At 50.3% G+C, this 27406-nt stretch overlaps 1 protein-coding gene across 1 annotated transcript in view; it reads right to left on the bottom strand.

Annotated features, from left to right (window-relative positions):
* Positions 1-27406, bottom strand: part of CRTC2 (CREB regulated transcription coactivator 2) — an 81458-nt gene that overhangs the window by 46891 nt on the left and 7161 nt on the right. The window contains 3 exon segments of the mRNA XM_060255790.1: positions 2774-2835; positions 3048-3164; positions 7887-7988. Of these exon segments, the coding sequence (XP_060111773.1) occupies positions 2774-2835; positions 3048-3164; positions 7887-7988 (281 nt within the window).

Raw genomic sequence — 27406 nt, 5'->3', positions numbered from 1 at the left:
CACCCCCCAGCCATGACCTTCGAGAACAGAACAGTCATCCAGATGGGGCACAGACTTCCCAATTGGCTCAATTTCATGGGCTCCTGCCCTCCACTGACCCCGCGCCAATCAAGCAAGCCCCCGTGCAGTGTCCGCTATGGGATGACATCATGGGGGAGTGACATCATCATGCCGGGGACGTTGCATGACAACTCTAGTTTTGGGGCAAAAAACCATCTTACCACAGCTCACCCCAAAGCCACAGCGCTGCCATGCGATGTCCCCTGGCGCGATGACTTCACTTCTGCACGATATCATCACACTGGGGGCATGGCCTCCCCACTCCCAGAAAGCTCCCTCCTGCTCCCGCCAGCGCAAGGACCTGGCAAAACCTAGGAATGTACCATTAGTGACAGTTTCACGAGAGGATAAGATAAACGTAAGGAGCAGAGGTCCATCAGTGGCTCTTAGCCACAGTGTATTGTTGGAACTCTCTGTCTGGGGCAGTGAGGCTCTGTATTCTTGCTGCTTGGGGAGGGGGGCAACAGTGGGAGGGCTTCTAGTGTCCTGGCCCCACTGATGGACCTCCTGATGGCACCTGGTTGGGTTTTTTTGGCCACTGTGTGACCCAGAGTGTTGGACTGGATGGGCCATTGACCTGATCCAACATTGGCTTCTCTTATGTTCTTATGGCCACTGTGTGATACAGAGTGCTGGACTGGATGGGCTATTGGCCTGATCCAACATTGGCTTCTCTTATGTTCTTATGGCCACTGTGTGACACAGAGTGTTGGACTGGATGGGCCACTGGCCTGATCCAACATGGCTTCTCTTATGTTCTTATGGCCACTGTGTGACACAAAGTGTTGGGCTGGATGGGCCATTGGCCTGATCCAACATTGGCCTGATCCAACATGGCCAAATGCTTAAGAGCTGCAGGACCTGAGCATCAGATGATCAAATGGAATTCACAGCCACAGGAGGTGGTGGCAGCTACAAGCATAGCCAGCTTCAAGAGGGGAATGGATAAATACAAGGAGCAGAGGTCCATCAGTGGCCATCAGCCACAGGGTATTGTTGGAACTCTCTGTCTGGGGCAGTGATGCTCTGTATTCTTGGTGCTTGGGAGGGGCAACAGTGGGAGGGCTTCTAGTGTCCTGGTCTCATTGATGGACCTCCTGATAGCACCTAGTTTTTTTGGCCACTGTGTGACACAGAGTGTTGGACTAGATGGGCCATTGGCCTGATCCAACAGGGCTTCTCTGATGTTCTTATGTCTGGGGCAGGGATGCTCTGCATTGTTGGTGCTTTGGAGGGGCAACAATATGAGTGCTTCTAATGTCCTGGTCCCACTGGTGGACCTCCCGATGGCACCTGGTTTTTTTGGCCTCTGTGTGTGTTGGACTGGAGGGGCCACTGGCCTGATCCAACCTGGCTTCTCTGATGTTCTTAGTGGTGCTTAGCACGGGGAGGAGGACAGAGTCTCCTTCGGATTCCTCCTAAACCTTGGCCTCGGAAGCGGCCTGTCTCAAACGAGCTGCCTCAAGAGCCTCGCAGGAGGCCGACCCGCCGCCGCTGGGAAAATGAGAAAGCAGCTCTCCCGGGTTCTGCTGTTGAGGCCCGACTAGAATTACAGGACAGGCTTGAGGAGGAGGCAGATTTTGAAAGCACCTCCCTGTCTTCAGCGAAAGGCTCCGCTCACAGAAATAACCAGGTAGCAGGAGCTCCTTTGAATATTAGGCCACACCCTCCTCATGCAGCCAATCCTCCTGGAGCTTACAGTAGGCCCTGCACTAAGAGCCCTGTAAGCTCTTGGAGGATTGGCTACAGCAGGGGTGTGTGGGCCCAGGGATGGAATTCTAGCAGGAGCATCTTTGCATATTAGGCCACACCTCCCTAATGTAGCCAATCCTCCTGGAGCTTACAGTAGGCCCTGTACGAAGAGCCCTGTAAGCTCTTGGAGGATTGGCTACAGTAGGGGTGTGTGGCCCAGGGGTAGAATTCTAGCAGGAGTTCCTTTGCATATTTGGCCGCGCCCTCCTGATGCAGCCAATCCTCCTGCAGCTTGCAGCAGGCCCTGTACGAAGAGCCCTGTAAGCTCTTGGAGGATTGGCTACGTAAGAGGGGCTACAAAAAAAAAAAAAAAGCCCTGGAAACAACCATCTGGAGACAAGGCCTGGGAGACGACTCGGCCTTCGAACGAGGAAAGGCGTAACAAAAGCAGAGCGCTCCTGATCGGGCGCAAAGCCCCTTTCCCCCTTCCATTTCTTTATTTACTTTGTTTATACCCTGCCTTTCTTCCCCACGGGGGCCCAAAATGGCTAACATCATCGCACGGGGGGCCCAAAACGGCTGATGTCGTCCTCCTCCCTTCCATTTTATCCTCACAACGACCTTGCGAGGTACATGAGGCTGAGAGCGTGTGACTGGACCAAGGTCACCCAGTGAGCTTCTAATGGCAGAGCGGGGATTCGAACCTGGGTCCCCCGGACCCTAGTTGGATATTCTAGATATTACACCACATCAGCTCTCGCGGGCACCCAAATAACAGACGAGGAAGAGCGCTGACCCCGCTCACCTCCGAAGTCAGGACTCAAAGCGAACGAGCTGGGGTTTTTTTGTTTATAGCCAACCTTAAACCGGGAATTCTGAGAGCTCAGACCCAGATCCTAATGCGAGGAGTCACAGTCCCTGCTCGCACCAAACTTGGGTGCTGGAATAGAAACAGAGGCATGGGGGGACGGGCGTGAGGGACCTGCTTGAACCCACAAACAAAAGACAGGGCAAACTTTACCTCCTCCAACTAGGCTCGGCAGGAGGCGACAGGTATGCGGGGCTGTAGGGGGAGCTGTCCACGTGAGGAGGGAGGCGTTAAGGAAGACACAGGTTTCGAGGCGGGGCAGGAGAGAGGAGGAAGGGCTGCGAGTGTGAGAAAGCAGACGCCCCAAACGCAGGGGGGAGTTCTTGCTGAAGCCGCTTTCATCCCCGGAGCCGGGAAGAGGGAGGGAGGAAAGCGAGCAGGAGGGAAGGAGGGGGAGAAGAGCATCCAACGCGGCCCAAAAGGATATCTGACGCATGTAGCGGGAGACCGGAGACACCATGCGCCGGGGGTCCCGCTGCACCCTCTCCACCAAGCCGTGGTGCCGCGTGCCCCGGGCCGAATCCAGAGGCGAATGGAGGGGGCCCTGCAGGGATAGAGAGGAAGAAAAGCCAGCGTTAGGACAGGCGCTCCAAGCAGGGAAGGGAAACAGAACAGAGATGCCCTTGCAGAACCCAGACCCGGCATTTAAGACACCATATTGCGTTTTTTTCTTTAAAGAGAGAACAAGTCCCGCTCTAGTCGATGGTGGCGGAGGAATGAAACCTGGGATAGGGCCATGGGGCCTGCTCACTAAGGGAGGGAGAAGAAGATGATGATGATATTGGATTTATATCCCGCTCTTCACTCTGAATCTCAGAGTGGCTCACAATCTCCATTACCTTCCTTTCTCCACAACAGACACCCTGTGAGGTTGGTGGGGCTGAGAGAGCTCTCCCAGATGCTGCCCTTTCAAGGAGAGTCTCCGAGCAGCCTACAATCTCCTTTCCTATCCTCCCTCACAAAAGACACCCTGTGAGGTGGGTGGGGCTGAGAGAACTCTCCCAGAAGCTGCCCTTTCAAGGAGAGTCTCCAAGTGGCTCACAATCTCCTTTCCCTTCCTCCCCCACAACAGACACCCTGTGAGGTGGGTGGGGCTGAGAGAGCCCTCCCAGAAGCTGCCCTTTCAAGGAGAGTCTCAGAGCGGCTCACAATCTCCTTTCCCTTCCTCCCCCACAACAGACACCCTGTGAGGTGGGTGGGGTTGAGAGAGCCCTCCCAGAAGCTGCCCTTTCAAGGAGAGTCTCCGAGCGGCTCACAATCTCCTTTCCCTTCCTCCCCCACAACAGACACCCTGTGAGGTGGGTGGGGTTGAGAGAGCCCTCCCAGAAGCTGCCCTTTCAAGGAGAGTCTCCGAGCGGCTCACAATCTCCTTTCCCTTCCTCCCCCACAACAGACACCCTGTGAGGTGGGTGGGGCTGAGAGAGCTCCCCCAGAAGCTGCCCTTTTGAGGACAGCTCCGCGAGAGCTGTGGCTGACCCAAGGCCATTCCAGCAGGTGCAAGCGGAGGAGTGGGGAATCAAACCTGGTTCTCCCAGATAACCGCTACACCAAACTGACAAGGGCCGAAGTGATGTGTCCCTCGGATAATCGGGGGCCTGGAGACCAAGCCCTAGGGGGAAAGGCTGAGGGACTGGGGAATGTTCGATCTGGAGAGCTCCCCCTCGCTGGCAATCTTCGACAAACACTTGCCAGGGATGCTCTAGGCCAGAGGTGGGGAACAGTGGCTCTCCGGATGTTTTTTTTTGCCTACAACTCCCATCAGCCCCAGCCATTGGCTATGCTGGCTAGGGCTGATGGGAGTTGTAGGCAAGAAAAACATCCGGAGAGCCACTGTTCCCCAGCCCTGCTCTAGGCTGATCCTGCATTGAGCAGGGGAGATAGGCCAGATGGCCTCTATGGCCCCTTCCAACTCTTGTGAGTCTAGGATTCCTTGTTCTCACCCTCTCCCACTCCCACTCCGTCATGGCTGCCATGGCTGCTTCGAACAGAAATTCAACAGGCACGGAGATGGCAGTCACTGAGAAAGCTGCCCCTGTTTAATATCTGCCCATCACGTGGCCATGCAAGCCACAGAATCTGCACTAGAAAAACAAAAGGCATCTTACTGCAGGCCTGCCCCACTTATATATAGGCTCTGCAGCTCAGAAACGGGTTTTCCCCTAGATCAGGCGAGTGGCAACCCGGGAGAGAGCCTTCTTGGTGGTGGCCTCTGGCACTCTCTCCCCAGGGAGCCTCGCCTATCCCCTTCTGTGGCCTTCTTCCACCAATGGGTTACAATAACGGATGCGTTTCATGTTGCCACTTCATCAGTATTGTTAACGTTGTCTTCTAGTTGTGCTGTATGTAGTGAAGGAGTAGAATCACAGAATCAGAGGTGGAAGGGACCTCCAGGGTCATCTAGTCCAACCCCCTGGACCATGCAGGAAACTCACAAACACCTCCCCCCTAAATTCACAGGATCCTCACTGCTGTCAGATGGCCATCTAGCCTCTGTTTAGAAACCTCCAAGGAAGGAGAGCCCACCACCTCCCGAGGAAGCCTGTTCCACTGAGGAACCGCTCTAACGGTCAGGAAGTTCTTCCTAATGTTGAGCCGGAAACTCTTTTGATTTAATTTCAACCCGATGGTTCTGGTCCGACCTGGGGCCACAGTAAGCCCGTATCTTTTTTTAAAATCATGTGGAAAGCCTTCCATCTCATTGCTGGCCGAAACACTCTCCATGAAGGAACCACCCATTGTTGCAATATACGTCTCTATACGGAGCAGACAATCATTTCTCTCTTATCTGCTACAAAGCCTTCAGTTCTAAAGCTGGCGTAACCCTTCACAGAGAGTGTTTGGGCCAGCAACGAGATAGAAGGTTTTGCGCGTGTTTTTGCTTCACTACATATAGCTCAACAAGACGACATGAACAATACTGACGAAGTGGCAACACAAAACGCGTGTTATTGGAACTAGTTAATTTGTTGCTGTATGACTAAACAACAATGAGCTCTGTTGAAAATTGTTTCTTACTGTCTATTTTTGTGAAATTCACAAGTATGCTGGCCTATATATATCACAGTTACGTTTCAGTTAAGTTCTTGTATTGCAGGGGTGGCCAACGGTAGCTCTCCAGAAGTTTTTTGCCTACAACTCCCATCAGCCCCAGCCATTGGCCATGCTGGCTATGGGCTGATGGGAGTTGTAGGCAAAAAACATCTGGAGAGCTACCGTTGGCCACCCCTACTGTAGTGTATTTCAACTATGATCCCATAATTGTTCTTCTTTCTTCCACCAATGGGCAAAGACTACTGTGCTTCGTTTGGCCTCCCCTCAGTTATCCTTAAAGGTAAAGGTGGTCCCCTGTGCAAGCACCAGTCATTTCCGACTCTGGGGTGACGTTGCTTTCACAATGTTTTCACGGCAGACTTTTTACGGGGTGGTTTGCCATTGCCTTCCCCAATCCTCAACACTTCCCCCCCCCCAGCAAGCTGGGTACTCATTTGACCAACCTCAGAAGGATGGAAGGCTGAGTCAACCTGAGCCGGCTACCTGAAACCAGCTTCCGCTGGGATCGAACTCAGTTAGTGAGCAGAGAGCCTCTGACTGCAGTATTGCAGCATTACCATTCTGTGCCACGGGGCACCCCGTGGTGCAGAGTGTTAAACCTGCAGTACTAAGCTCTGCTACGACCTGAGTTCGATCCCCGGCGGAAGCTGGGTTTTCAGGTAGACGGCTCGAGGTTGACTTAGCCTTCCATTCTTCCGAGGTTGGCAAAATGAGTACCCAGCTTGCTGGGGGGGAAGTGTAGATGAATGGAGAAGGCAAAGGCAAACCACCCCGTAAAGAGGCTATGAAAAAAGAGTCCTGTAAGCTCTTTGAGGATTGGCTACAGGGGTGAAATTCTAGCAGGAGCTCCTTTGCATATTAGGCCACACCCCCTGATGTAGCCAATCCTCCTGGAGCTGACAGTAGGCCCTGTGCTAAGAGCCCTGCAAGCTCTTTGAGGATTGGCTACAGGGGTGGAATTCTAGAACGAGCTCCTTTGCATATTAGGCCACACCCCCTGTTGTAGCCAATCCTCCTGGAGCTGACAGTAGGCCCTGTGCTAAGAGTCCTGTAAGCTCTTTGAGGATTGGCTACAGGGGTGGAATTCTAGAAGGAGCTCCTTTGGATATTAGGCTACACACCTTGATGTAGCCAATCCTCCTGGAGCTTACAGGAGGCCCTGTGCTAAGAGCCCTGCAAGCTCTTTGAGGATTGGCTACAGGGGTGGAATTCTAGAACGAGCCCCTTTGCATATTAGGCCACACCCCCTGATGTAGCCAATCCTCCTGGAGCTGACAGTAGGCCCTGTGCTAAGAGTCCTGTAAGCTCTTTGAGGATTGGCTACAGTGGTGGAATTCTAGCAGGAGCTCCTTTGCATACTAGACCACACCCCCCCTGATGTAGCCAATCCTCCAAGAGCTTACAGTAGGCCCTGTACGCAGAGCCCTGTAAGCTCTTTGAGGATTGGCTACAGGTGTGGAATTCTAGAATGAGTTCCTTTGCATATTAGGCCACGCCCTCCTGATACAGTCAATCCTCCTGGAGCTGACAGTAGGCCCTGTGCTAAGAGCCCTGCAAGCTCTTGGAGGTTTGGCTACATAAGAGAGGTGTGGGGCCTAATATGGAAAGGAGTTCCCGCTACAAAAAAAGCCCTCTGCACTCCCAATTCGTTAACGGCCTCGGCATCAGAAAGGAGAAATACACGGGGGTTTTTGTTAGAACAATTTTATTTGATAACATATGGTAACAAGTTATATTTCTTGCATTATTAATAACTTCTTTTATCTATCCCATATATTACTTTCTACCCACCCCCTTCCCCCGTTACTTGACCCCCGCTGGTGTTATTTACTTAAAATATTAATATTTAAAGGTACCCTTAACTAATAAAAACAAAAAATTAATATTATCCTTTTTTCTAAAACCTAATCATTATCAAAAATTGTCCAACATCCTTTCACTTTCCACTCTTTTTCTACATATCTTCTGAACTTTTTCCACTCCATCTTTAAAACTTCTAAATCACAGTCTCTTAGAATTCTTGTTAATTTGTCCATTTCACTCCACGTCATAACTTTTACAATCCAGTCCCATTTCTCTGGTATTTTTTTCTTGCTTCTGCAACTGCGCATATAATGTCCTAGCAGCTGAAAGCAAGTACCAAATTATAGTTCTATCTTCTTTTGGAAAGGAGAAATACACGTTTTTATCGACTACACGATAAAGAACAAAATACCTGAAACTCAGAAGTGCCGCTCCCGATCTGGTTGACGTTGGGCAGCGAGCCGCCATAGTAAGGTCCCCGTCGGTGTGCCAAGCGCAGCTTCTGGGCCTGCAACTAAATCCGAAAACAAGACGGTTGTTAGCCGCCAAGTACCCACTTCCCGCCGCCAAGGGAAGTGGGCGGCTGTGAATTTGTTGATATTTCCTAATGGTATGGTATAGTCAGGGCTTTTTTTTGCAGCAGGAACTCCTTTGCATATTAGGCCACACACCCCTGATGTAGCCAATCCTCCAGGAGCTTACAGGGCTCTTACTGCAAGGCCTATCGTAAGCTCCAGGAGGATTGCCTACATCAGGGGTGCGTGGCCTAATGTGCAAAGGAGTTCCCGCTACAAAAAAAGCCCTGGTTTAACATGATTCCATCCCTGCATGCCAGTGTACAGAGCCATATCCTCAGACCAGAGCAGCCTGCAGTGGCAGCTTAAGAACATAAGAGCACCCACGCTGGATCAGGCCAATGGCCCCTCCAGTCCAACACTCTGTGTCACATAAGAACATAAGAGGAGCCATGTTGGATCAGGCCAGTGGCCCCTCCAGTCCAACACTCTGTGTCACATAAGAACATAAGAGGAGCAATGTTGGATCAGGCCAATGGCCCGTCCAGTCCAACACTCTGTGTCACATAAGAACATAAGAGGAGCCATGCTGGATCAGGCCAATGGGCCATCCAGTCCAACACTCTGTGTCACATAAGAACATAAGAGGAGCCATGCTGGATCAGGCCAATGGGCCATCCAGTCCAACACTCTGTGTCACATAAGAACATAAGAGGAGCCATGCTGGATCAGGCCAATGGGCCATCCAGTCCAACACTCTGTGTAACATAAGAACATAAGAGCACCCACGTTGGATCAGGCCAATGGCCCATCCAGTCCAACACTCTGTGTCACATAAGAACATAAGAGGAGCCATGTTGGATCAGGCCAGTGGCCCCTCCAGTCCAACACTCTGTGTCACATAAGAACATAAGAGGAGCCATGTTGGATCAGGCCAATGGCCCATCCAGTCCAACACTCTGTGTCACATAAGAACATAAGAGGAGCCATGTTGGATCAGGCCAATGGCCCATCCAGTCCAACACTCTGTGTCACATAAGAACATAAGAGCACCCACGTTGGATCAGGCCAATGGCCCATCCAGTCCAACACTCTGTGTCACATAAGAACATAAGAGGAGCCATGTTGGATCAGGCCAATGGCCCATCCAGTCTAACACTCCGTGTCACATAAGAGCACCCACGTTGGATCAGGCCGATGGCCCCTCCAGTTCAACACTCTGTGTCACATAAGAACATAAGAGCACCCACGTTGGATCAGGCCAATGGCCCATCCAGTCCAACACTCTGGGTCACAGAGTGGCCAAAAAACCCAGATGCCACCAGTGGGGTCAGGGCACTAGAAGTCCTCACACTGTTGCCCCTCCCAAGCACCAAGAATCCAGAGCATTACTGCCCCAGACAGAGAGTTCCAACTATATCCTGCGGCTAATAGCCACTGATGGACCTCTGCTCCAGATGTTGATCCAGTCCCCTCTTGAAGCTGGCTACGCTTGTAGCCGCCATCACCTCCTGTGCAGTGAATTCCACGTGTTCATCACTCTTTGGATGAAGAAGGATTTCCTTTTACCCACTCTAACCCCGCTGCTCACCAATTTCATGGAGTGCCCACGAGTTCTTGTATTGTGAGAAAGGGAGAAAAGGACTTCTTTCTCTACCTTCTCTGCCGTGCATAATCTTGTAAACCTTTAGCATGTCACCCCTCAGTCGACGTTTCTCCAAGCTGAAGAGCTTCCTCCATTCGCGACACTAGCCCCCCCCCCTTCCCCCACGTTTCACTCTGTTGGCCTTCGCGCATGGGGCCATAGCTACCAAAGAGTACCAAAAGACTCCACTGCCATCATTGCTGAACGGACTCTGCTGGAAAGAAGACCAAGGACTGGCATGAAGGAAAAGAGCAAGAAAAGATACTCAGGTATCCGAAGAGGTGAGCTGGGACTCGCAAAAGCTCATCCCTTGCCACAAATTTTGTTAGTCACACATTCAGTTGTTGAGTTTTGTGCACTAATTCTTAGACAGCGGGATTTGCATTTTAAAAAGTTCTTAAATTTAGATCGCTATTGCTGTATATTATGTCTGTTTTTACTTCTCTATATAATGTTTATACTGTATCCTGGTCTTGAGACTGTAATAAACTATGATGATGATGAACCTAAGGGAAGCCATGTTGGATCAGGCCAGTCCCTCCCCCAAATTCAGAGGCTTTAAACAAACAACAGTTCACCTCTCCCGTCAAAAACAGAATTAAGGAAAGGAAAGGTCCCCTATGCAAGCGCCAGTCGTTTCCGATTCTGGGGTGATGTCACTTTCATGTTTTCACGGCAGACTTTTTACGGGGTGGTTTGCCATTGCCTTCCCCAGTCATCTCCGCTTTCCCTCCAGCAAGCTGGGGACTCATTGGACCGACCTCTGAAGGATGGAAGGCTGAGTCAACCTGGAGCTGGCTACCTGAACCCAGCTTTCGCTGGGATGGAACTCAGGTCATGAGCAGAGAGTTCAGATCACAGTACTGCAATACAAATGCAGCTTGTTTTGTGTGTGGGTAAACATGCACCTAGAAGTCGTGGCGACCTCTGGTGACTGACCCCTACTGAGGGCATGGAGGATATTCAGAGAGGTGGCAGAAAAAAGCCTGCCCCTGCCTCCCAACTCTGGTATTCCAAGGAGGTCTCCCATCCAAGTACTTGCCGGAGTCGACCCTGATTAGCTTCCAAGATCCGACGAGGCTGGGCTTGCCTGGGGCTACCCAGGTCAGGGCGACAGCCAACTGTCTTGAAGATGAGTAATTCTTGATAGACTTATTTGGCTTCTGTGGTGCTTGGAGCCATCCTGCCCAAACTCAATCTGGATCCGTCCATCCCGGCACACGCTTCTCAAGGCATCACTGGGAAGCCCTTCCCAAACCACTGCTCCGGAGAGACAAAACATAACCTTGCAGCCACCACATCTCGTGGAATCACAGAGTTGGAAGCCTAGAGCATCCCTGATAAGTGTTCAGTGCAGCGTCAGCCCGGAGCAGGGCTGGCCAAACTGGGGCTCGGGAGCCTCATGTGGCTCTTTCACACATAATTGTGTGGCTCTCAAAGCCCCCACCGCCCCATAAGCCAGCTTGGAGAAGGCTTTTGTCTCTTTAAATCACTTCTCCGAGCCAAGCCAGCTGGCAGACTGGAGAATGCATTTAAAGTTGCTTTCTTTCCACCTCTCCCTCCCCACATCTATTTTCGTTTGTTCGTTTGCTCATTCATTCGGTCCTCCCTCCCTCCTTCCCTCCGACATCTGACATTTATGTCTTGAGGCTCTCAAACGTCTGACATTTATTCTATGTGGCTCTTATGTTAAGAAAGTTTGGCCACCCTGATTTAGAAGAACCCCCTGGGTTTCTTAAATCACTGTTTTGAAGGGGTGTCGCCTCCCTCCTTCCTCCATCTATTTTCCTTCCTTCCTTCCTTCCTTCTTTCCTTCCCTGCAACTCCCAAACATCTGACGTTTATTCTATGTGGCTCTTACATGAAGCAAGTTTGGCCACCCCTGGCCTAGAACGTTCCCAGCAAGTGTTCTCCACCAAAGACCAGCTCTTATGCTCTTTCTGAACAGGCTGAAAGGCGTTCCCCTCTAAGCTGAGCTAGCGTGAGCCAGCTCACAGGTTTTTAGCCTCCGGCTCACACATTTTTTGCCTCAGCTCAGGGAGAACGGGCCAAGAGCAAACCGATTTGATGCAGTCGCTCACCACTTTAATGCCAGTCGCTCACAAAGTAGAATTTTTGCTCACAGATTAGAGAGAGCACTGCTGGGAATTAAGAATCACCAGCTCTGGGCTGGGAGATAACAGATTTGGAGGGGTGAGGGTGGGGAGGGCAGGGCTTGCAGACGGGACGGGTGGGACTTCAGCGGAGTCTAATGCCATAGAGCCCATTTATATCCTGCCCTATACTCTGAATCTCAGAGCAGCCATTTTCTCCAGGAGAACTCTCCTGGAGACTAGGGGTAGAATTCTAGCAGGAGCTCCTTTGCATATAAGGCCACACACCCCTGATGCAGCCAATCCTCCAAGAGCTTCCAAAAAAGAGCCTTGTAAGCTCTTGGAGGATTGGCTACATCAGGGGTGTGTAGCCTAATATGCAAAGGAGCTCCTGCTAGAATTCCAGCCCTGCTGGAGAGATCACTGTAATACCAGGAGGCCTCCAGGTGTCGCTGGGAGGTTGGCAACTCTTCTGAGAGCGGCAGCTTCCGCTTGCCGAGAGGCAGAGAGCTGGTCAGCCCTGCCGTGCCACGCTGAGGGCCCTATCTTATGGAACGCGCACGCAGTTCGGCGCCAAAACCTCCGAGGAAGTCATAACAATACTTTGCAAGGTCTAATGAGTCCATCAACATTAGTAACCCCCACACACGAAAAAGGGTACTTGGCCTGCCCACGCACTCCAGCGTGAGTCATTCAGAGCATGACAATTGTCCCGGGGGCGGAGAGAGATAAACACAAGGCCATTTTGCAAAGGGGCTTGGAACTGATCGCGGGGGGGGGGGGTGTGATGCTTCCAAGCTACGGGGAAGGGGCAGTAAAACAGCCCTGCAAGGTAGGCCCAGGCTAGCTCAATCTCATCAGATCTGGGAAGCTGACCAGTGTCGGCCCTGGTGAGCCCTTGGATGGGAGACCACCAAGGAAGTCCGGGTATCTATGCAGAGGCAGGCAACGGCAAAGCACCTCTTTTTGTCTCGGCTTTGACCTGGCTGGCCCAGGCTAGCCTGTTCTTGTCAGATCTGGGAAGCAGAGGAGGAGGAGGTGGAGGAGGAGAAGAAGAAAGAGGAGGAGAAGGAGAAGGAGGAGGAGGAGGAGGAGAAAGAGAAGGAGGAGGCGAAAGAGAAAGAGGAGGAGAAAGAGAAAGAAGGAGGAGGAGAAGGTGAAAGAGAAAAAGAGAAGGAGGAGGAGAAAGAGAAGTAGGAGAAGAAGAGGAGGAGAAAGAGAAAGAAGGAGGAGGAGAAGGTGAAAGAGAAAAAGAGAAGGAGGAGAAGAAAGAGAAAGAGAAGGAGGAGAAGAAGAAGAAGAAAGAGAAAGAGGAGGAGAAAGAGAAAGAAGGAGAAGGTGAAAGAGAAAAAGAAGGAGGAGGAGAAAGAGAAGAAGGAGGAGGAGAAAGAGAAAGAAGGAGGAGGAGAAGGTGAAAGAGAAAAAGAGAAGGAGGAGGAGAAAGAGAAAGAGAAGGAGGAGAAGAAGAAGAAGAAAGAGAAAGAGGAGGAGAAAGAGAAAGAAGGAGAAGGTGAAAGAGAAAAAGAAGGAGGAGGAGAAAGAGAAGAAGGAGGAGGAGAAAGAGAAGGAGGAGGCGAAAGAGAAAGAGAAGGAGGAGGGGAAAGAGAAAGAGAAAGAGAAGGAGGAGAAGGAGAAGGAGAAAGAGAAAGAAGGAGGAGGAGAAGGTGAAAGAGAAAAAGGAGGAGGAGAAAGAGAAGGAGGAGAAAGTGAAAGAGAAGGAGGAGGAGAAAGAGAAAGAGAAAAAGAGAAGGAGAAGGTGAAAGAGGAAGAGAATAAGAAAGAAAGGAGAAAGAGGAGGAGGAGGAGGCGAAAGAGAAGGAGGAGGAGATGATGATTGATGATGATAATGATATTGGATTTATATCCTGCCCTATACGCTGAATCTCAGAGCGGTCACAATCTCCTTTACCTTCCCCCCTCCCCACAACAGACACCCTGTGAGGTGGGTGTGGCTGAGAGAGCTCTCCCAGAAGCTGCCCTTTCAAGGACAACTCCTGCGATAATGGCTAACCCAAGACCATTCCAGCAGCTGCAAGTGGAGGAGTGGGGGAATCAAACCCAGTTCTTCCATATAAGAGTCTGCACACTTAACCGCCACACCAAACTGGCTCTCCTGAAGCTGGGGGAGGAGAATTTGAGGAAGAAGCAGCTGAGCCACGAAACTCCTTGGCAGAGGTGAGACTCGAACCAGGCCCCCTGAAGAAGAAAAATCGCATGCCCGGCCAATATGCTGAGTCCGTGACGTGCAGAGCGTCCTGCGGAGCCTGACCAGCCGGAGAGGCGAGGGCGAGCACGGCAGAGATTGCGACAAAGCCCCATAAGCAATAAAACAGCTATTTAGTGCTCTCTCGCCCCTTAATCTCAGCCTCCCTGCCCCATCCTTATCACGCTGGGGATCTAACCAGCTATCTCGTCGCAGCCTATAATCCCTTCCCACATTTCGCACCGGTCAAGAGACTCCCAAGCCCTTTAGAGGCAGGAGAAACTCTGCAAAGCAAGGGACCACATGTCAACGTGTTTTATTTGCATAATTTAGACTAAGCATGCAGCAACAGGGGAAAGTTTCTGGTATTAGGGAATGCCAGAAATTATGCGCATACCTTCCCTTTTGAGCCACTGCGTCTTAAGTTTCAGAGGGGATAAAGAAACATCCCTAGACATCATGTCCTGGACCAGGATGTCCTGGTCACTAGCTTACGACAGGTTTCAGGAAACGGATGAAACAAAAGCGTTAGATCAACGGCCCCGCTAGCTAGATGGAACCTCCCTCTGCCAAGGCAGCATACCCTCAAACGCGCATGGGTTAGACGCTGTTGAGTCAGCTCTGACCGGGGCTTTTTTTTGTAGGAAAAAGCCCAGCAGGAACTCAATTGCATATGAGGCCACCAGTGTTCCCTCTAAGCTGAGTTAGTGTGAGCTAGCTCGCAGTCTTTTAGGCACCGGCTCACACATTTTTGTCTTAGCTACAGAAAAATGGCCCCAGGCCCCCCGGTTTATGCAGTAGCTCACAAAGTTTGGAATTGTTGCTCACAAGATTCCACAGCTTAGAGGGAGTATTGTAGGCCACACCCCCTGTTGTCACCATTGTTACGCACAGGGTTTTTTTCTGTAGAAAAAGCCCAGCAGGAACTCATTCGCATATTAAGCCCACCCTGTTATCACCATTGTTTCACACAGGGATTTTTTTTGGTAGAAAAAACTCAGCAGGAACTCATTTGCATACTAGATCATCCCCCCCCCCTGCCATCACCATTGTTTTGCACAGGGCTTTTTTGTAGAAAAAAGACCCAGTAGGAACTCATTTGCCTATGAGGCCACACCCCTTGATGCCAAGCCAGCCGGACCTGTGTTCCTGCTCAAAAAAAAGCCTTGCCTCTGACTTATGGGGTGACCCTATGAATTAAAGGCCTCCAAAACGTCCTCTCGTTAACAGCCTCACTTGTGCCTTGCAAACGGAGGGCCGCTACTTCTTCGAATGAATTAACTCATCTCCTACTAGAATCCTAGATTTGGAAGGGACCTCCAGGGTCATCTAGCCCAACCCTCTGCACAATGTGGCTCTTCCCTTCCTCCCGCTTCCCTCAAGTTTTCCTAGCATTCCGTCTTTTCCATAATATGGAAACGTGGCCAAAGTACAACAGCCTCGGATCGGTCGTTTTGGCTCCTGGGACAGTTCAGGCTTGATTTGGTCTAGAACAGGGGTGGCCAAACTTGCATAACTTAAGAGCCACGCAGAATAAACATCAGATGTTTGAGAATAGCAAGACATGAACATCAGATGAGGGAGGGAGGGAGGGAGGGAGGAAGGATGGAAGGAAGGAAGGAAGATACATGGAGGATGAAAGAGAGGTGGAAAGAAAGCAACTTTAAATGCATTTTCTAAGCTGCTGGATGACTTGGCTTGGAGAAGGGGTTTAAAGAGACAAATGCCTTCTCCAAAGTGGCTGATGGGGTGGCGAAGGCTTCAAGAGCCACATAACAGGTGTGAAAGACGCTAGCATTTCCAAAAATTGAAATGACGTATTATTTCAACAAAATGAATTGCAAACTCTGTATTAGTCTCAAACTTAAATAAAACAACAAAAACCTGTACGAGCCTAACACTCTTTGCACAATACGACTCAAATATACAATGAACAAACAATACAAACATCCAACAATGAAAAACAATACAATAGCCCAGCTCCTAGGCTACGCTGGTTCACATGTTGAGACAAACTGCTGAGACAAACTGAGGGTCAAGAGACAACAGGGACCTGTTAGGAATCCCATTTTATGTGTCTTCTTCAGGTCTTACAGCTGCTGACATAAAACTTTACAGATCCACGAACTAATGCAGACGAATGTACGGCTTTTCTAATTCAATTCCAACAAGCGTCACAAAGCTAACATCATCTATTACACTGTTTTGCCATTTGCTCCTAACCTTGTATCGCTTTAGATTCTTAACCACTGCTCACCAGCTATATGTAAGTTCTGCTCACCGTAGCCCATTCCCTCGTCTGAAGAAGTGTGCATGCATACGAAAGCTCACATTCTGAATAAAACGTTGTTGGTCTTAAAGGTGCTACTGAACTCCTACTTTGTTCTGCTGCTTCCGAACCAACAAGGCTGCCCCCCTGGATCTATCATTTACAATGCTTTATCCCACTCCACATTTCTCCCTCTGGGAGCCTTTGCCTTTCGCCACCGCTCCAATACACCCTTTCCTTCTCTACCTTACTTTTTCTTTCCCTTGCCTTATCCATGCCTTCCCCTTCTGTTTCTCTCTCCCATCCCATCACTAATGGATAAAAATATTTAAATGTCTATGAAACATTTCAATTTACTTGGTTCTAAAATTAGAAATGGAAACTAAAATGTATAATATTTTATACTGTGCCCAAGCCAAATTGTATAGCTTGGGGTTTTTTTAACGCCACATTATTTTTCTAGGAGATCCAGTTTGGTGTAGTGGTTAAGTGTGCGGACTCTTATCTGGGAGAACCGTGTTTGATTCCCCACTCCTCCACTTGCACCTGCTGGAATGGCCTTGGGTCAGCCATAGCCCTGGCAGAGGTTGTCCTTGAAAGGGCAGCTGCTGGGAGATCCCTCTCCAGCCCCACCCACCTCACAGGGTGTCTGTTGTGGGGGAGGAAGGTAAAGGAGATTGTGAGCCGCTCTGAGACTCTTTGGAGTGGAGGGCAGGATATAAATCCAATATCTTCTTCTTCTTTCTTTTTGGATGGGTCTCTGACCGTATTAAACTTGACTTGAGCGATTGCTGCAGATTAGGTAACTTCAGGCATAGCAACAACATGGCGAATGAATTTCAGTGTACGTAATGTAAGGCGATGCATATGATCCTTTGAATGTAAATTTTTATACTGCAATTTCATATTGTAATGGCGAATGGCCACATACAATAAAACTATTACCTATCTACCTATCATTTACAGTGCTGAGGGAATCAATGTTTGTACATAGTTTGTAATCAATGTATGTACATAGTACCAAACCTACAGAAATTCACAAGGTAACCATCCTTCGACCAGGTTTTCTTTATTCTGAAGCTGCGCATTTTTTTTTTTAATTGCACCAAGGTCAATATAGTCTTTAGGGTTTGTAGAATCTTTCGGGCTCAAGTGCCGTGTTCTACTGGAGAAAGTTTTTCTTCCAGACGTTTCGTTCTCAGCTGCGGAGAACGAAACGTCTGGGAAAAAAACTTTCTCCAGTAGAACACGGCACTTGAGCCCGAAAGATTCTACAAACCCTTATGATGTTGCCAACCGTGCAAACCTGAAATCTTTGATAATATAGTCTTTGTATTTTCATAGCTGCGAGCCGAGTACTCTCTCGGTCAGTTATCTGGGATCGGGAGATAAAAAGCCTAACTTCATATATAATCTTCCAATCTTTATTCAAACATTGAGGGTGGGGGTTTGCTGGACTGATTTTATAGTTACAACGGGGGGGGGGGTATTTGAATTGGCTCCACATGTTTAAAAGGGGGGGGGAAATTCCAGCCTCCAAAAGCATATCTAGGTATCTCTCCTTATGCCATGCTAGATCGCTGGTAGGGGCACAGTGTGTTCCTGCTGCCCCTCTTCACCCATCCTAAACTGGTACAGGATCAAGAAAGGTAGCCACGTCCGTCTGTCTGTAGCAGTAAGAAAGAGCATGAGCACCTTAAAGACTAACAAAAGTAGCAATGAGGATCCTGTGAATTTAGGGGGAAGTATTTGTGAGATTCCTGCATTGGACTAGACGACTCTGGAAGTCCCTCCCAACTCTTAAGATTCTATGATTCTAGGTTTCAGTTTCCACAGCCCGCCTTTCTCTTGGCGCCTCAAGGCAAGTCACAAAACAGTCCGGTTCAGCCTCTTAGGCCGGAGCAGAGTTGTAACTGGAACCTGATCGACCGAATGCCTCGAAAAGACAATCTGCAAGAATTACTGCTGATAGTTACTTCTCATTCTTGCGCCCAGCAGCTCTGAGCAAGCTTTCAAGGCAGCCTGCGTGCTTTTACAGCCGAAAGGACCAATCTTATCTCGCTGGGGAATCTAGCAGGCCACAAACATTTCTGGAAGGACTGGTTAGGGCAAGGCACGCAGTCCTGTCCCTTCAGGGCACAGAATTAGCAAGCCGAAAGCCCCAGACATCAGCCCACCTCTCTGGGGCTGAAAATTAACCAGCTATTAGCCGCGTAAACACGGAGGCCCAAGCAAGTTCCTTCTGACCAGGCGGCAAAAAAACCAGGGCTTATTTTGTAGCAGGAACTCCTTTGCATATTAGGCCACACACACCCCTGATGTAACCAGTCCTCCTGGAGCTTGAAGTAGACCCTGTACAAAGAGCCCTGTAAGCTCTTGGGAGAACTGGCTATGTCAGGGATGTGGCCTAAAGTGCAAAGGAGTTCCTGCTACAAAAAAAAAGCCTTTATGTAAATGTATATTGTAAACTGCGACAATGTTTGCTGTAAGTTATAAACGGTGCAGTGCTAAGCGCTGAAGGTAATGATACATCCTGCATTTATTGCATCTCGTTTTCAGAAGTATATCCTGCAAAGGGTTTCAGCATTGTTCAGAAACAACTTCACGTAACTCATTCTTTAGTAGAACACTGTTCTCTCTTGTTCCTAACCTCGCTGCGTCCCTCTTATTTGCACAAAACCCACCCCCTGCTAATAATAATAATAATAGAAGAAGTAGATATTGGATTTATATCCCGCCCTCCACTCCGAAGAGTCTCAGAGCGGCTCACAATCTCCTTTACCTTCCTTCTCCGCAACAGACACCCTGTGAGGTAGATGAAGATATTGGATTTATATCCCGCCCTCCACTCCGAAGAGTCTCAGAACGGCTCACAATCTCCTTTACCTTCCTTCTCCGCAACAGACACCCTGTGAGGTAGATGAAGATATTGGATTTATATCCCGCCCTCCACTCCGAAGAGTCTCAGAGCGGCTCACAATCTCCTTTACCTTCCTCCCCCACAACAGACACCCTGTGAGGTGGGTGGGGCTGGAGAGGGCTCTCCCAGCAGCTGCCCTTTCAAGGACAACCTCTGCCAGAGCTACGGCTGACCCAAGGCCATTCCAGCAGCTGCAGGTGGAGGAGTGGGGAATCAAACCCGGTTCTCCCAGATAAGAGAGTCCGCACACTTAACCACTGCACCAAACTGGCTCTCCAGCACGGAGAGGACAGGCCGATACAGTCGACATTCCGTCTTCCGACAGTCGCAGGCAAGCGGAGAATTCGGGCGCCAAAAGGAAACCTTGAGCATTGTTTAAAAGTGAAGCAATCCTATCTCGGGATTACACAAGACGAGAGTGGATACGACAAAAACCAGGCCCGGGAACGGAGTTCAGATTTATATGTTTGTTTATACCCTCTGCCTCTCTCCCCGCTGGACAACAGATGCGGCTGACGCTGCAGATTTCTCCCCTACACACAAAGCTGCTTTCTCCCAACGGGACGAGCCAAGCAGCTGAGTGCGGAACCAGGGCCGGATTAAACCCTGTGGAGGCCCCCTAGGCAGTCGAAATCTCGGGGAGGGGGGGGCCCTCGCAAATTATCTCAGAGCCTGAGGGCCCGCCCCACTGCCCATGGCCCTCCCTACAGCCTGCGGGCCCCTTCTCAAAAGCCCCTTTGACAAAGCTGCGGGGGAGAGGCAAACTTGGCGGCGATGCCAGCAGCAGCCATGCCAGGCAAACTGGGCAAAGAGCGGCTCAGTGGCTGTCTGTGCCTGATGGCTGTGAGGGTTGCAAGCAGGGGGGAAACGGAGGGGGGGGGGGAACTGGTCCAGGGCCCCTAAAGGTGTGTGGGGCCCATAGGCCAGTGTCTATTTGGCCTAATTGTTAACCGGCTCTGTGTGGAATCCGTTTGAGGTCACCCCGGCAAGCTTTGATGGACAGATGAGAGCCAGTGTGGTGTAGTGGTTAAGTGCGTGGACTCTAATCTGGGAGAACCGGGTTTGATTCCCCACTCCTCTGCTTGCAGCTGCTGGAATGGCCCTGGGTCAGCCATAGCTCTCATAGAGGTTGTCCTTGAAAGGGCAGCTGCTGTGAGAGCCCTCTCCAGCCCCACCCACCTCACAGGGTGTCTGTTGCGGGGGAGGAAGGGAAAGGAGATTGTGAGCCGCTCTGAGACTCTTCGGAGTGGAGGGCGGGATATAAATCCAATATCTTCATCTACCTCACAGGGTGTCTGTTGCGGAGAAGGAAGGTAAAGGAGATTGTGAGCCGTTCTGAGACTCTTCGGAGTGGAGGGCAGGATATAAATCCAATATCATCCTCATCTTCCTTGAAAGGGCAGCTTCTGGGATAGCTCTCTCAGCTCCACCCACCTCACAGGGTGTCTGTTGTGGGGGAGGAAGGTAAAGGAGATTGTGAGCTGCTCTGAGACTCTTCAGAGTGGAGAACGGGATATAAATCCTATATCTTCACCTACCTCACAGGGTGTCTGTTGTGGGGGAGGAAGGTAAAGGAGATTGTGAGCCGCTCTGAGACTCTTCGGAGTGGAGGGCGGGATATAAATCCAATATCTTCATCTACCTCACAGGGTGTCTGTTGCGGGGGAGGAAGGGAAAGGAGATTGTGAGCCGCTCTGAGACTCTTCGGAGTGGAGGACGGGATATAAATCCAATATCTTCATCTACCTCACAGGGTGTCTGTTGTGGGGGAGGAAGGGAAAGGAGATTGTGAGCCGCTCTGAGACTCTTCGGAGTGGAGGGCGGGATATAAATCCAATATCTTCATCTACCTCACAGGGTGTCTGTTGCGGGGGAGGAAGGGAAAGGAGATTGTGAGCTGCTCTGAGACTCTTCGGAGTGGAGGGCGGGATATAAATCCAATATCTTCATCTACCTCACAGGGTGTCTGTTGCGGGGGAGGAAGGGAAAGGAGATTGTGAGCCGCTCTGAGACTCTTCGGAGTGGAGGGCGGGATATAAATCCAATATCTTCATCTACCTCACAGGGTGTCTGTTGTGGGGGAGGAAGGGAAAGGAGATTGGGAGCCGTTCTGAGACTCTTCGGAGTGGAGGGCAGGATATAAATCCAATATCATCCTCATCTTCCTTGAAAGGGCAGCTTCTGGGATAGCTCTCTCAGCTCCACCCACCTCACAGGGTGTCTGTTGTGGGGGAGGAAGGAAAAGGAGATTGTGAGCTGCTCTGAGACTCTTCGGAGTGGAGGGCGGGATATAAATCCAATATCTTCATCTACCTCACAGGGTGTCTGTTGTGGGGGAGGAAGGGAAAGGAGATTGGGAGCCGCTCTGAGACTCTTCGGAGTGGAGGGCGGGATATAAATCCAATATCTTCATCTACTCACAGGGTGTCTGTTGTGGGGGAGGAAGGGAAAGGAGATTGGGAGCCGCTCTGAGACTCTTCGAAGTGGAGGGCGGGATATAAATCCAATATCTTCATCTACCTCACAGGGTGTCTGTTGTGGGGGAGGAAGGCCAAAAGATATAGGAGATTGTAAGCTGGTCTGAGTCTCTGATCCAGAGAGAAGGGTGGGGTATAAATCTGCAGTCTTTTCTTCTTCAGAGCAGAGATCCCGAACTGGGTCTCCCAGATTCCAGTTCTAGACAGGGCCAGCCCTAGACCGCCTGACACCCTAGGCCATGCTAACTTCCAGTGCTCCCCCCGCCCCAGGTCTACACTGATAATGTCACCAAGTCATATTGGGAGCACCCAAACTGACCCCCTCAGAAGGCGGGCACCCTAGGCAATAGCGTCGTTTCCCTAGTGGCAGGGCGGGCCCTGGTTCTGAACATTCTAACCACTACCCAACGCTAATCCCAGTCACCTGCATCCCTTTCCCAGAGCAAGGCATGACATTTTCAGGTGTGGCGTGTAGGTCCCCAAAAGAAACTTCACCAATTCTGAAGAAGTGGAGCCGTGACTCACGAAAACTCACATCCTGCTACAAATTTTGATAACGCTTCCAGGCGCTATGGGACTCCTGCCCTTTACTATCGCCGATTCTTGTTAGACAGCATCCAATTTCTAGGCATCGAGGCTGATGTTTTCTGAGTTTGGGCTTGAAGCATCTGGGGCGGGGGGGAGTCCCTGCGATCATGGTAGGCTCGTAAGTAGCTACTGGCCAACGCTCGCAGAAACTGAGCAGTTTGAAAACAGGCAGAGTTGTTACGGGAGAAGAAGAACAACTGCAGATTCATACCCTGCCCTTCTCTCTGAATCAGAGACTCAGAGCAGCTTACAATCTCCTTTATCTTCTTCCCCCACAACAGACACCTTGTGAGGTGGGTGGGACTGAGAGGGCTCTCCCTTTCAAGGACAATTCCTGCGAGAGCTATGGCTGACCTGAGGCCATTCCAGCAGGTGCAAGCGGAGGAGTGGGGAATCAAATCCGGTTCTCCCAGATAAGAGTCCCCGCACTTAACCACTACACCAAACTGGCTCTCAAACTGGAGAGTGCCTTTAGTGGATCTGTCCTCCAACCTCACATGAGAGCCAGACTAGTGTAGTGGTTAAGTGTGAGGACTCTTATCTGGGAGAACCGGGTTTGATTCCCCACCCGCACCTGCTGGAATAGCCTTGGGTCAGCCATAGCTCTTGTAGGAGTTGTCCTTGAAAGGGCAACTGCTGTAAGAGCTCTCTCAGTCCCACCCACCTCACAGGGTGGCTGTTGTGGGGGGGGGGGGAGGAACGTAAAGGAGATTGTGACCACTATGAGATTCAGAGTATAGGGCGGGATATAAATCCAATACCATCTTCTACTTTTCTTCTGCTCCTGCTTATCCTCTTCCTCCTTCTCCTCTCTGAAGGCTGGAGTTTGCATTCACACTGGGCCGCCTTCAGCCGGCCTTCACCGACCTGTTCTCCCCACTCAACAATCTTCACTGACGCTCCAGTTCCTCAATTTAAGGGATCAACTTAAGGGAGTGGCTATCCTATACAAAGCCCTTCATGGCCTTGGACCCTTTATAATCTTTGAGACTGCCTCTCCCCCCTACGCTCCACCATGACAGCTTCACTCACCTGAACACAGATCCAGGTGGGTAGCTGTGTTGGTCTGAAGCAGGGGTGGCCAAACTGTGGCTCGGGAGCCACGTGTGGCTTTTTCCACACCTGTTGTGTGGCTCTCAAAGCCTCCACCACCTCAGCTTTAAACCGCTTCTCTTTGTCTCTTTAAACCACTCCTTCAAGCCAAGCCAGCCAGCAGCTTAGAGACTGCATTTAGCTTCCTTCCCACCTCTCCCTCCTCCCCCATCTATTTGCCTTCCCTTCTTCCTGTTTTGTGGCTCTCATACATCTCGACATTCACATCTCGCAGCTCTTAAAACATCTAATGTTTATTCTTTGCGGCTCTTACATTAAGCGAGTTTGACATCCCTCGGTCCGGAGCAATAAAGAAAGCGTCCAGTGGCGCTTTTAAGACCAACACAGCTTCGTTCAACGTACGTCTCAAAATGTCTTCGTCGAGCCGTATGCGAATTTGCTTTCCAACTCTGTCTATCAGTCTGAATGGTTTTCTTCCGTTTCATTTGAAAATGGAAAAAGCGTGCTTGCACACGAAAGCTCGCAGTTTGAACAAAACTTTGCCGGTCTCAAAGGCGCCACTGGATTCTACCTCATCTGAACAGTTGCCTCTGCAGGTGACAAATCACAACTGGGCAAAACCAACCGCTTGTCTGCGCCAGTGCCTTCTCCGCTGTGGCCCCCGCCTTGTGAAACAAGGTCTGAGAAAGTCAGAAAGGCTCCTGAGCTCTCCTGGCTTTCTGCAAACTACTCAAGACTGAATTATACGAAAGGGCTTTTCTGTGCAGGCAACGGAGGTACACTGTTCTAAATGAGTCACAAAGTTACTTCGGAAAACAATTAGGGACTGGCGATCGAGACGACTGCGCAGAGCTTGCAGAAACGAGGATCCCACAATCTTTCAATGCAAGGGTGTCGAACTCATTTGTTATGAGACCTTGTTGGGCCAGGCTGTATGTGTAGCTATGTACCATTAGCTAGCAGAAATATAAACTTTTTTAAAAGACACAAACACAGTTAAAGAGTCTTTTAAAATAAACTTTAAAAAATAAAACATGGTTAAAACATTAGCACTCGTTGGTCTTAAAGGTGCTTTCTGTGCATCTCTCCCACGGGATCCAGGGAACTGGGCAAAGGAAGCTCTGCCTCTTTCCTTCCTTCCCCAGGGGACCAGGAGGGGGAGGAGCCTCAGCCGTTAGAAAGGAGAGAGGCTTGGCTCAGTAGCTCTGCTGTGCAATTGAGAGAACCTGGCAAAGCAAGCTCTCCCTCCCTTCCCCCTTCCTCCCCAAGGGAGGAGCCTCAGCCAATGCAGAAAACAGAGACTTTGCTCTTTGGCTCCTGTGCGACTGAGCAAGCCTTGCAAAGCAAGCTATGCTGCAGAAGGAGAAGGAAGCAGATGACAGCCAGTTGCTCGGGGGCCTGATAGGAGCCCTCTGAGGGCCTGATTTGGCCCCCGGGACACATGTTTGACACCCCTATTTTAATATGTCACGTTAACGCTTCTGTTTTGCTCCAGTTCTGTCTTGAGACTTCTGGTCGGTTCAACGAGCCTAATCCTAATGAGCTGCTTACTGAATTGACTGTATTGACTCGGGCTGCGTAACCTGCCTTGAATCCAAGTGAGAAAGCCAGACAATAAATCACACAAGATAAAATTTACAAACGCAATAAATAAAGGCAGTTCAAAAGCCCTCACGACCAGCATTCCCTCTAAGCCAGGGGTGGCCAAACTGTGGCTCTTTCAGACACACTGTGTGGCTTTCACCACTCCACTGGCCAGCTTGGAGAAGGCATTTGTCTCTTTAAATCGCTTCTCCAAGCCAAGCCAGCTGGCAGCTTGGCGAACACATTTAAAGTTGCTTCCTTTCCACCTCTCCATCTCCCATCTATCTGCTTTCCTTCCTTCTTCCCTTGCGACTCTCAAACATCAGATGATTATGTCTTGAGGCTCTCAAACGTCTGACGTTTATTCTACGTGGCTCTTACGTTAAGCAAGTTTGGCCACTAAGCTGATTTAGTGTGAGCTAGCTCAACGGTTTTTTTAGCCTCCGGCTCACACAGTTTTGTCTCAGTGCAGGAAAAACGGCCCTAGAGCACGCTGATTTCTGCAGCAGCTGACAACCTGATTGCCAGTAGCTCACAAAGTAGGATTTCTTGCTCACAAGATTCCACAACTTAGAAGGAACACGGCTCACGACTGACCTTAGGTCCCGCCTCCCCTCTTCCTGCCGCTCAAGACACCCAAACCACATGGGCATTCAGCTGCCTGCCCGGCTGTGGAAAGGGCTATGTGAATTATTTCCATCGTTAGCCCACGTCTGCCCTCGAGCTCTCGCTTCCAAGCCTGAAAAGCAGTAACAGCTTTTTGTCTCCCTCCCCCGACTGTGAAGTGTGTGGGTTGCTAGGCGCACAAAACAGGCTCCAGAGAAGGGAAGAGGTGTTCGGTGGTCTGACAATGTCACCAAACCATGGAGGGAGAATTATGTTCCACTGTCTCTAGAAGATAAGAGATGGAGGACAGGGGCTGCCTACCGGAAGCCAGATTGCTGGTCCCCCACCCCACCCCCGGTCTACCACCTTTCCCTCCAGGTTAGCTTCCAACAACACACGTCCCACACAGTCTATCACCAAACATAAGAGAAGCCATGTTGGATCATGCCAATGGCCCCTCCAGTCCAACACTCTGTGTCACATAAGAACATAAGAGAAGCCATGTTGGATCAGGCCAATGGCCCCTCCAGTCCAACACTCTGTGTCACATAAGAACATAAGAGAAGCCATGTTGGATCAGGCCAATGGCCCATCCAGTCCAACACTCTGTGTCACACAGTGGCCATAAGAACATAAGAGAAGCCATGTTGGGTCAGGCCAGTAGTCCATCCAGTCCAACACTCTGTGTCACACAGTGGCCGTAAGAACGTAAGAGAAGCCATGTTGGATCAGGCCAATGGGCCATCCAGTCCAACACTCTGTCTCACACAGTGGCCATAAGAACATAAGAGAAGCCATCTTGGATCAGGCCAATGGGCCATCCAGTCCAACACTCTGTGTCACACAGTGGCCACAAAAAAACCCAAAACCCTAGTGCCATCAGGAGGTCCACAAGTGGGACTAGAAGTCGTTCCGCTGTGCCCCCCCTCAAACACCAAGAATACAGAGCATCACTATCCCAGACAGAGCGTTCCAACAATACTCTGTGGCTAAAAGCCACTGATGGACCTCTGCTCCATATGTTTATCCAATCCCCTCTTGAAGCTGTCTGTGCTTGTAGCCGCCGCCACCTCTTGTGGCAGTGAATTCCACATGCTAATCACTCTTTGAGTGAAGAAGGACTTCCTTTTATCCAAAGCGGATCAGTAGGACAGAGCCGGAGCCGTACGTATGTGGGATGTTATAGAAGAAGCATTTGTGATTCTCCATTGGGGCTGGGATGGGGGGGGGTGGGGAAGCTGGTGGTTACCAGGGTGTCTAAAGACAGGACGCTAGCCTTTAAATAAAAAATTGACTCCCCCTCTCCGTGCTGACCCCCTGGTTGGCAGGATGCAAGAACAGTGTTTTGACGCTGCCCTTGCAATGAACTCAAGGCTACTTGTGCCCACGGGTCCCAGAGACCCTTCCGAACGCATGGGAAAGTAGGCGTGTGCATCGTCAGCCCCTGTGGCTGGCAGGCAGCAGGAAGCCCCCGGATTGCACAAGTATTGGGAAAAGTCCAGAAAAGGGCAACTAGAATGATTAAAGGTTTGGAACACTTTCCCTATGAAGAAAGGTTAAAACGCTTGGGGCTCTTTAGCTTGGAGAAACATCGACTGAGGGGTGACATGATAGAGGTTTACAAGATTACGCATGGGATGGAGAGGGTAGAGAAAGAAGAACTTTTCTCCCTTTCTCACAATACGAGAACTTGTGAGCACTCAATGAAATTGCTGAGCAGTCGGGATAGAACGGAGAAAAGGAAGCACTTCTTCACCCAAAGAGTGATTAATACCTGGAATTCACTGCCACTTGTGGCGGCAGCTACAAACATAAATGGCTTCAAGAGGGGCTTGGATAAATGTCCATCAGTGGCCATTAGCCACTGGGCCTATTAGCAGAGGTCCATCAGTGGCTATTAGTCACAAGGTTAGATGGAACTCTGGGGCAGTGATGCTCTGTATTCTTGGTGCTTGGGAGGGGCAACAGTGGGAGGGCTT

This window comes from Heteronotia binoei, chromosome 1, assembly GCF_032191835.1.
Source record: "Heteronotia binoei isolate CCM8104 ecotype False Entrance Well chromosome 1, APGP_CSIRO_Hbin_v1, whole genome shotgun sequence".
NCBI lineage: Eukaryota > Metazoa > Chordata > Lepidosauria > Squamata > Gekkonidae > Heteronotia > Heteronotia binoei.
This window is presented reverse-complemented; position numbering and strand designations above follow the sequence as displayed.